The 9,310-nt window shown below is 56.8% G+C and overlaps 1 protein-coding gene across 1 annotated transcript in view; it reads right to left on the reverse strand.

Annotated features, from left to right (window-relative positions):
- Nucleotides 1–763, reverse strand: part of MSX1 (msh homeobox 1) — a 7,006-nt gene extending 6,243 nt beyond the window's left edge. Inside the window, exon 1 of the mRNA XM_008566933.1 lies at nucleotides 637–763. Coding sequence (XP_008565155.1) covers nucleotides 637–763 — 127 coding nt within the window. The remainder of the gene's footprint in view (nucleotides 1–636) is intronic.
- Between the last annotated feature and the right edge of the window lie 8,547 nt (nucleotides 764–9,310).

A 9,310-nucleotide genomic window follows, 5' to 3' on the forward strand; every position in this document is an offset into this window, starting at 1 on the left:
CGGCCTGAGAAAGGCCGCATCGCTAATTGCGGGGATAAACAATCTGTCACGATCCCTCAGCACGCCTAATAGGCAGACGAGGATGTTGTTTTTAGGCGCCAGCGGCGGCCGGATCAAAGGCTGCAGCCTGCGCAGGGGCCCTTGAAGTCGCGCCCCCGCCTCCAGGGAGCAAAATGCCTGAGCCCGCAGCCCCGGGCCCCGCAGCCCGCCCCTCGGCTTCCCGAGCCCGGCCCCGGTCCCCGCCGTCTCTTCTTCTTAGGTCCAGCCTGGGTTCGCGTCTGCTCTCGCCCTGCGCGGTGGGTCAGCCGCCTGCAAGCGCTGCAAGGCAAAGAGGGTGCGTCTGCAAAGGAAAGGGGGTTCAGACTCGATTCCGTGTCCGGATAGCGCGGGGCTCTTCCACCGCGAGAAAGGTGTCCGCGGTCTCGGGGCAGGGAGTTTAAAGAAATAAAATGTCTGTCGGTCTCCCGGGGCCTGTCGTTCGTTCCCGCGGGAGGAGAGGCACGTGTGTGCGGACAGGGAGAAGGGGCATTCTCTGCGTTTCTTTTGGTCGAGGCCTTTACCGATTTCCCGGTTCGTGGGTTCAGCGAGCTGACGGGCCGGGCGGGCTGCGCCTGTTATCTCGCCGCCAGCACTCACCCCGAGGCGCTTCTACCCGGCATTTCTCGGCCGCTGCAGCCGCTGCAGCCGGGCTGTAATTCATGCCTGGCAAGGGCAGGGCTGGCCCTCGGCAGATAAAGCTCCGGGACCGACGCTCCGCTGCCATCCTTGCAGACTTCCCTCCCCTCCCCCCTCGTTCCATCTCCCCCATTCTCCCACATCCTAAAGCACTCTTCCCCCCACCCACCCCCGTCCCCCAACAAAGCGCCTCTGCACTTCTGATCCTAAAGACGAATTGTCCTGGGTCCACTTTCTGGGCAACTAAACTGGTGGCGGGTTTGGGTTTTTCCCCCAAACGTCTGTTTCACGGGGGTGTGCGGTGGCGGGGGAAGGGTGGTGGTGTAAATCTTTAGAGGGACCCCATCCTGAAGATGGTCGTCACTCTACGGGTACTGCCGCACACACTGGAAGAGCCTGCAGGCTGGGCCCTCACTTGGGCATTCGATGTCGCCTTCGTCGGGTTTTTGTTTACGTCCCCTCCCCCTTTTTGCAATGCGCTTTGTGGCCTAGGCCCAGGAATCCCGCGTACATTTTTTAAAACGTACAGCTCAGTGGGATCCCCCGGCAATTAGCGAGCCCCAAACAGTCCTCTTTAATAGAATGAATGTGCTATGAAAACCGATTACCCGGAACGATTTATTTTGGTGGGAATTCACCAATCGCCAGGAGGGCAGCGGAGGGGGAGATAGAGGGGGTATTCCGTCCCGGGGTGGGAGTGGGGGGTTGACTGATAGACAGAAAGCGACATTACAGGATCTCCCCACCTGCGCACGGGGCCTCCCCACCCCGCCATCTCTAGGCTTCTGGCCTTAGTCACCTAGAACTGAGGGGCTGGGAGTCAGATTTGGGAAACTGGGAGCCAATTCCAGAGGATTTTACAGTTTCCCAGAGGACTTCAGGGAGTCTTCAGCTACTGGCTGAAGATCCGGAGCACAGATCCGGAGCAAACCGCTTTGCACTTTCCCCGGACCTGGGCAGAACTTGTGCCTGAGAGTTTTGGTTCCCTTCTCTACCGGGAAGTCAAAATAAAAACTCCTTGTCAAAAAAGCGTTTTCTCCTTTCTGCTAATTCCTCCTCGAAGTGAGCCCAAGTTGTGCGGTGGATTCCGCTAGGCCCAGTGAGAACTGAGGGGCTCACCCCACACCCCGACTTCTCTCCCCTCTCACTCCGGCCAGGGCTGCCTTGTGACTTTAAATTCGGAATGGGGGGAGAAGGGACTAGGATCCGCGGAGGAGAGAGCCCCCCCCCCCACTTCAAATGGCCCAAATTAATGCGATCGCGACATGAGGGTGCACTTGGGGAAGATGAAAGCGGAGGCCGGCCGGCTCCTCCTCGAGCTCTATAATTATAGATAATATATCCCATTTCAAAGCAATTAGACCAATCAGGCGTAACGAACCACTTTGCTGCCGACGAATAACAAAGGCGCACGGTTATTTAAGCCTGGAGATGTCAAGCAGACCCCGAGGCTCCAGGGCCCGACCAAACGTCTTCTGCCCTGGCTCTGCCCACCCCAGGCTCTGCCCATCCGGCTGAGGGTCCGTCTCAGTTCCGGCAAGGGCCTGGAGGAGCAGGGGTCTGAAGGGAGCAGGAGAAAGAAAACTTTCTTATGCCGAGTGGAGTGTCAGGCCTCTCGTCAGAGCTTCCCAGACCTTATCTGATTTAATCCTCTCTATTCTGGGAGAGATAGGAATTATTACCGCCCCCCCCCAGTTGAATTAACAAAATCAGAGAGGTTAAGTGTCTTGCTCGGGGTCACACAGCTAGTTAGTTGTGGCGCCTGGATCTAGACGCAGGTGGGTCTGAACCCCCCACCACCCCCACCCTGGAAATCCACTCTTTCCACCACCCCCTCCCCCAGCAGCCTCTCTCACGGTGCTTTCAAAAGACGAAATGCATTAAAATACAGGACATGCTGGCAGTATGTGGAGGAACCGCCTCCCAGACTCGCCCTCCATCCATGAAACGGGTCCAGCACTTCGGTGCCTTCTCTCCTGCGCCTCGTCTTCCCACCCACCGCCTTCTTGAGAGTCCAGAACACTGTCCAGGTTTTCCATAAATGTATCAAATGTCGAGGATCTCCGGTCTCTCTGAGGAGCAAACAGACTCGGCTGTGAGCCCCTTCCCCAGCCCAGGGCCGAGGGCCAATGTTTCCGAGCCTCGGTTTGTCGGCCTGAAAGTGGGAGGAGACGGGCGGGAACCGTGATCACGGGATGCGGGAAGGCAGAGAAGCCCGGGCCAGAGGCACCGAGCCCCGGAGAGATGGGCAGGGCCCTTCCCATCAGCGCTGCTGAGACCCGAAGCGCCTCCGCGGCCCACACGCTCCAGGGAGACTGAGCGGAAGGGAAGGCGAGTTGGGGATGCCACAAAGGCCGGAGTGGAGACTGGAAAAGACAAAACTCCAGGGGACCCCAGGGAGAGATTGTCACCTCAAATGCGGCCCGCGCCCCACCGTGGCGGGGCAGCTGGTGGGACCGTGTGGGGCTCGGAGCCGCCCCTTCTGTGACAAGGCGGATCCCAGACCTACTGCAGAGGGGCCGGGGACATGGTGGGTGGGGCAGGCCCCCGGGCCCCTCTCACCAAGACGCCTCCCACCCCCCTCTTCTTTCTCCCGGTCTCTGGGCTCTGGCCTCCCAGCTTCCGATGTTCCTGCTCCGTATCCTCCTGTCTGTCTCTCTGTGTGACTCTGCCTGACTCTCTGAGTCTCTTTGAGGCGGGTCCCTGTCTCAGTGCGTCTCTCTGGGTTTCTGTGGGCTGATCTGCAGCCTCTGTCTCTGCGTCTCTTTGCAGGGTCTCTCACGGGGCAGTGCTTGGTCTCTCTTCCTACTGTGTCTTTCTCTTTCCCTCCCTGTCTTTCAGTCACTTTGTTGAAGTCTCTCTCCCCTCCTTCCACCCTCTGCCCCATGACTCAGTCTGAATCACTGACCTCAAGTCACTGGGAAGCTAAGGTCCCTGGAGAGAGCTCTTCCTGCAGGCAGCGTGGATTTCTGGAGCAGCCGGCACACCTTCGGGAGCAGCAGGAAGCGCCCCTCCCGGCCCTGGCCCCTGCCCCTTCTGCCTGCTGATGGCCTCAAGCTACGAATTTCTCCTCTCCTCTGAGCCTCCGTTTCAACATCTGGACCGTGAGCTGCACAATGTCCCTTCCACCTAGGGACCTCGTGAGGAATGAACAGTGGCCAAGGCCGCTGCAGGCCCAGCGCTGGGCGGTGCCAACTTAGAGTCCTTCACTGCTACTGTCTCAGAACACAACGATGGAAATGGCACACCAATGCAGAGTATCCCAGGGAGGGAGCGAGGGTGACCCGGGGACCGATGGGGACAGCAGGCTGAGGGCCCCAACCACTACTCACTCCCCTCTTAAGTGCTCAGAAAGGGATGACCCCTGGCAGCCCGGAGTCTCCCCGCTCTTTCGTGCTTAGCCTCCAGGCCTCAGCAGCCCCAGGAAAGGTGGTGTCCTGCCTACGTCCTATACCCTGCTTCCCTTCAGCCTTTGCCATCCTTTGGCCTGGCTTTTCTTGCCCTTGAGCTTGAACAAGGGGTGCTCACCTGTGAAGTGAGCCAGGGGTGTTCACTACTGTGTGGCCTTTCTAGATAGAGCGGAGAGGTCCAGAGAAGACGGTGGCTGGGAAGCCTCCAGCATGCAGTAGGTGCTCAATCAATGCTCACTGAGTATGAAGGGAGGAAGAGGAGAGCCCATGAAATCCGTCTTTCAGTCAGAAAATCAATAGTGAATTTCATGTGGGAAAGTTAGGGAAGTGCAGAATCAATGACTCAGTGTCTCAGTGACCTTGGTGAGACCTTGGAGAAGTCCCTTCCCTCCTCGGGCTCCTTTCTCCAGACATAGCCTCTTGCTCACCACAGCCATCCCCCTGCCCTCCCACCTTGGGGTTGTTATGGGGAAAGGGCAGTGTCCATCCTGGGTGCTATGTGACCCGTGTTTGTCCCTGCACTTTTCTGAGCCCATCAGCTCACCAGTCACAGAAGCGGCTGAGACCGATCTGAGGGATTTGGGGATGAACATGGTGAATCCTCTGCAGGCTTTCCTTTAGGCCCAGAAAAAAAAAAAAATCCAGAGCTGCAAGAAATCAGAAATTTGGTACAACATCCATATTCCATAGATAGGGAAACTGAGGCCCAAAGAAGAGTCATCTCTCCAGGTCCCTGAGCCAGAAACTGGCAGAAATTGTACTAAAATGCAAGTCGTCCAACCCCCCAACCCAGTGCTTATCCTTCCCTCTCTCCTGAAAGGTCTAGAAATCCGGAGCATCTCCAGGCCTCTCTGTGCCAGTCCTACCTGTGACCAGCGGCTTGCACCTTTGGGACATTGCAGAGGGCCATGCCCATTCGTGGGGACTGGGGTGCAAAAGACTAAAGTGCGGTGCACCCTGGAGCACTCTGGCCCTGGTAAGTTCAGAGAGCATCTGCTCTGTCTTCCTGCTGAGGACTGGCGCGAGCTTGGGTTTGAGTTTGGTTCTCGGAGCTAGCGGGGCCTGGAAGACATCCACTTTGAGCGCCTCCTACGTGCTCAGTGCTTCAGATGCACCGCCCACAGTTAACTCTCACAGCAGTCCCCGGCGTGCGCGCCCCACTTTCCAGATGAGAAAACGGAGACTCCCAGAGTCGAAGGAGCGTCCTCCTGGGCCGCGCAGCTGGGCGTGGGGGACACCAGGCTGGACCCGGTCAGCGTCATCGCGCAGTTTCCACTACGCCGCGCACACCAGGGCCCTGGTGTGTGCCTGCCAGCCTCTGCGTGGGGCGAGTGGGCCTGGGGGTTGTAAACACCGCAGGCTTTGGTTCGGTTCTGTTTTTCCCCCACCGCGAGCGGATTTGGCGCTGGAAGATTGACGCCTCTCGAATTTCCCCAGTGCTGCAGGTCCCGGGCGCGCGGATCAGGCAGGGCCTCGAGTCCTTGCAGAGCCCGGCCCTCTGGGCTGGGGGTGCGGATCCGGAGGAGGGGGGAGGGCGGGGGTGCGGAGTCCCGGGCTCCACTGCAGGCCTTCTTACTGTGATCCCTGGGCAAGTGACCGCTCCTGTCTGGACCTCAGTTGCTGCATCCGTGTAATGGACCTACTGAGCTCCCTGCGTCTTCCTCGCTGAGGCTGTGCCAGGAGGGTCTGAGTAGGAGGAGACTGGAAAACAGGGATGAATACCAGGATGGGGAATGGTATTTGCCGTTAATAATAAACACGCATTGGACGATTCCTATTGCCAAGCACTCTTCTGAGTCCTTAACGTGCCTTAACTCATTTAATCTTGATAGCAACTCTATTTTTATCCCTAGTTTACACATGGGGAAACTAGAATTAGTTTACAACGAGCAAAAACAAACAAACATATAAACAGTGTTCTAAGGTGTCTTCCAGCACCCAGAGGATTTTCAGTGTGCCTGGCTGCGTGGATGTTCCCCACTTTGGAGACGGTGCTGTGGATTCCCTGACAGGGTTAGGCAAAGAAGACTCAACAGTCTGGCTGGCCTGTGCTTCCAGCTGCCCCAGCTCTGATCCCCGTGTGTGGTTATGGGGGGCTTGGCAGTCTCCCTGCTGGCCAGCAGCTCCCCAGAGCAAGTCTAATGGGGTCCCCGAGACCAGTACAGAGCCTGGTAGAGGGGACACCAGAGGGGAGGTTTGACCAGGCAATGTTAAACCTTTAGCCCTGGCTAGGCCCCTAACCCAGAACTCCCCTACTGGGCTAGCTGCGCTGCGGTGGGAGTTAGGGCCGGAGAGCACAGCCTTGGGGTCAAGGGTGAGAACAGTTCATCTAAGTGTTGATCAGGTATCTCTTGAATGACATTTCAAAAAGAAAGCTAAAGTCACTTCTCCTCCATTGATGGCTCTGCCATGTTTAAATCTCCTTTGAGTTTGCTGGAGCAACACCGAGTTTGAAGATGGGTTTGAGCTACCCCTTCCTCCACAGATAAGGAAGCTGAGACCCAGAGAGGTCAGACACTTGCTCGGTGTTGCTCAGAAAGGTGTGTGTGTGGCCCTCAAGCCCAATGGCCGTCTCTGCCAAGCTGACCTGCCTCCACCCTGAAGGGCCTCCCTGGCTGCTTGTGTCCTGGCTGTGTCTCCAGAGACAGACTGTGGGAGTGGAAAGTAGGCTGGGTGGAAGCCAGGACCGTGCAACTTCAGAACTTTCATCCAGAGACCCCACTCTTCTGGAAAGGTTGAGTTTCTCTCCCTGAGTTTTCTGGTGGAGAGAGAATTATTGTCTGGACACCCCCTCTCCCACTTTTGGGGCAAGAAGGAAAAAGCAGATCCTCACAGGGCCCTCCCCAGTCCAGGGTGCTCCCAACCCCCTTTGGCTTCTCCTGTCCCAGTCAGAGCTGCTGCACCCCCCCATGGTAGGGACCTGTCTCATCCCTGGGGAGACCCCCTATCTGATCAAATGGAGGGCCCTTGGCCACAGTCCAATTAAGTGAAAATAGATCCTGCCTTATCAGGTTCAGGCCCTAGTCCCCGGGGTGGTCCCCGCAGCAGCCCTGGAGGGTCCCTGTCTGTTTGATTTTCCTGCTCAGACACACTTGTTTAAACAGACCCCTCAGGGCCTTCAGTAACCTGAGCCAGCCCGGAGCGTGATTGTCAGGTAAGGGGAGGCCGGTTCAGATGCTGGGTGGGGGCAGCCTCGAGAACAGAGGAGGGAAAGGTAGGAGAGAGCAGGAATCTCCAGTTTGCTCCATGGGCTCGAATCCTCACTCCATCCCCGTCAGCCTGTGACCCTCTCTCAGCCTCAGTTTCTCCTTGCGGTGAGGATTAAATGAATAAGAGCACCTCTAAAGTTCTCAGAGCTGTGCCGGAGCAGCCAAGGGCTCAGGGATCTGTGAATCCAGCTGCCATCACAACCACCCTGGGAAGCAGGTACTACTGTGCCGGTTACAGGAAAAAGCCAGGGTTCAGAGAGGTCGAGTGAGTTAGATCGGCCAGGGTCTGGAGATGGCACCCAGCCCAGCCTCATGGACCCAAAGCCAGGGTTGATCCCAGTCCACCACATGCTGAGGATGGTTCCCAGCTCAAGATCTGAGCCCGGCTTAGATCAGCAAACGCCTTCTCATCCCAGGAGCAAAGAGTTGACCTGGGCCTGCAGGGCTCCATGTGACCTGCCCTCCCTTCTTCCACATCTCCCAACAATATCCCCAATTCTTCCTCAGCAGTATCACCAAATCTGACTCAGTCCTGGGCTCCTTGCCCAAACGTGCTAGGTACACAGAAGTGCCTCAGGACACCTGCCCCAGCTATTCCCTCTTCCTGAAATGTTCTTCCCAAAGACATCCTCATGATCCCTCACTTCCTTTAGGGTCTCTGCTCAGATGTCACCTTCTCTGAGAAGTCTTCCCTGACTGCTTTCTCTAAAACAGACCTCCCCCTCCCCCAGGCGACCACCCCTCCAGCCTGCCTTATTTTCCTCCAGTATGCCTTGATTACCATCTCCATTTGTTTAGTGTCTGTCTCTCCCCGTTGGAACTTTAGCCCCATAAAGGCAGGTGCTTTATTTTGCACATGGCTTTCTCCCCAGCACGTAGCTCAGAGCTGAGCACACAGCAGATGCTCAATAAATATTTTTGAATGACCAAATAAATCTCTCACACACTCACTGTGACTTTGGGAAAATTACTGACCTCTTTGTCTCAGTTTTCTCATCTGTAACATGGGCCTAATCAGTCTACCCACCTTATACGAGGGTACTTCAAAAAGTTCATGGAAAAAAAAAGAGGTCAGTGGACTTTCTAGAAGATTCCTGTTATCAAGTGGAGTGATGCAACAGGAACAGTCTTGGACCCAGGTTTTTATAACACACCCCAGAAGATAAAGCCAGTTCCATCCGACATTTCATCTGTGCCTTGTGATGAAGCTTGCCAGGAGATGCCTGGGTGTCTTTGCAGGTGGAAGGACAAGGTCCAAGAGGTCAAGATGCTTAGCTGAGGTCACACAGTTAAGGAGCCCTTTCACATTTCTGAGAGAACTCTCTCGGTCCTGCTCTAGATCCCCACCCAGGGGCTAGCAACTTGTGGGCTGAGATCCCTGGACCTTACCTGGGTGCAGTCTTTGGGATGGCAGATCCAGATAGGGTGGCTCCTTTGTAGGGGCTGGTGCCAGGCAGTTTTCTTCAGGACCTTTTGGGCTGAGGGTGGCCTGGGAGGTGTAGGCCTGGAAGGATGAACAGGCCAAGTGGAGGCAGAGAAGCTGGGGCAGGTGGAAGGACCAGCAAGGGCAGAGGCGGGAGGTGGGCCCGTGCAGGCTGTGCAGGCTGCCAGGCCTGGAGAGGTGGTTCTGGGGCCCCAGCAGCCCACCCCGCCCTCTGGCATTTCCAGAGACACTGAGCTTTTGGTCAGAGGGTTGGGGGCAGTTTGGGGCTTCCGTGGACTCCATTTTCCTATCAATAATAGTCATTACGGCTGCCCTCTTGAGCCCTCACCATCCTGTGTTTACAACCTTTCCAGAAAAACAAACGTGAGGCCAGCAACCCCTCCCAGCCTCATAGGCAGGAGTGGAGGTGGCAGTTCTTTCTGAGTGCAGAGAGGGGAACCCTGCTTGGGACTGTGCAGTTACTTCTGTAGACTTTGTTGCCTCCAGTGGGGGGGGGGGGGCAGGGGGGCAGCGGGGGGGAGGGGGGGGAGGGGGCCTAGCCTTTCCCTCTTGAAAGGCCACTTTGGAAGTAG

Source organism: Galeopterus variegatus, unplaced genomic scaffold (assembly GCF_000696425.1).
Source record: "Galeopterus variegatus unplaced genomic scaffold, G_variegatus-3.0.2 Scaffold278, whole genome shotgun sequence".
NCBI classification, from domain to species: domain Eukaryota; kingdom Metazoa; phylum Chordata; class Mammalia; order Dermoptera; family Cynocephalidae; genus Galeopterus; species Galeopterus variegatus.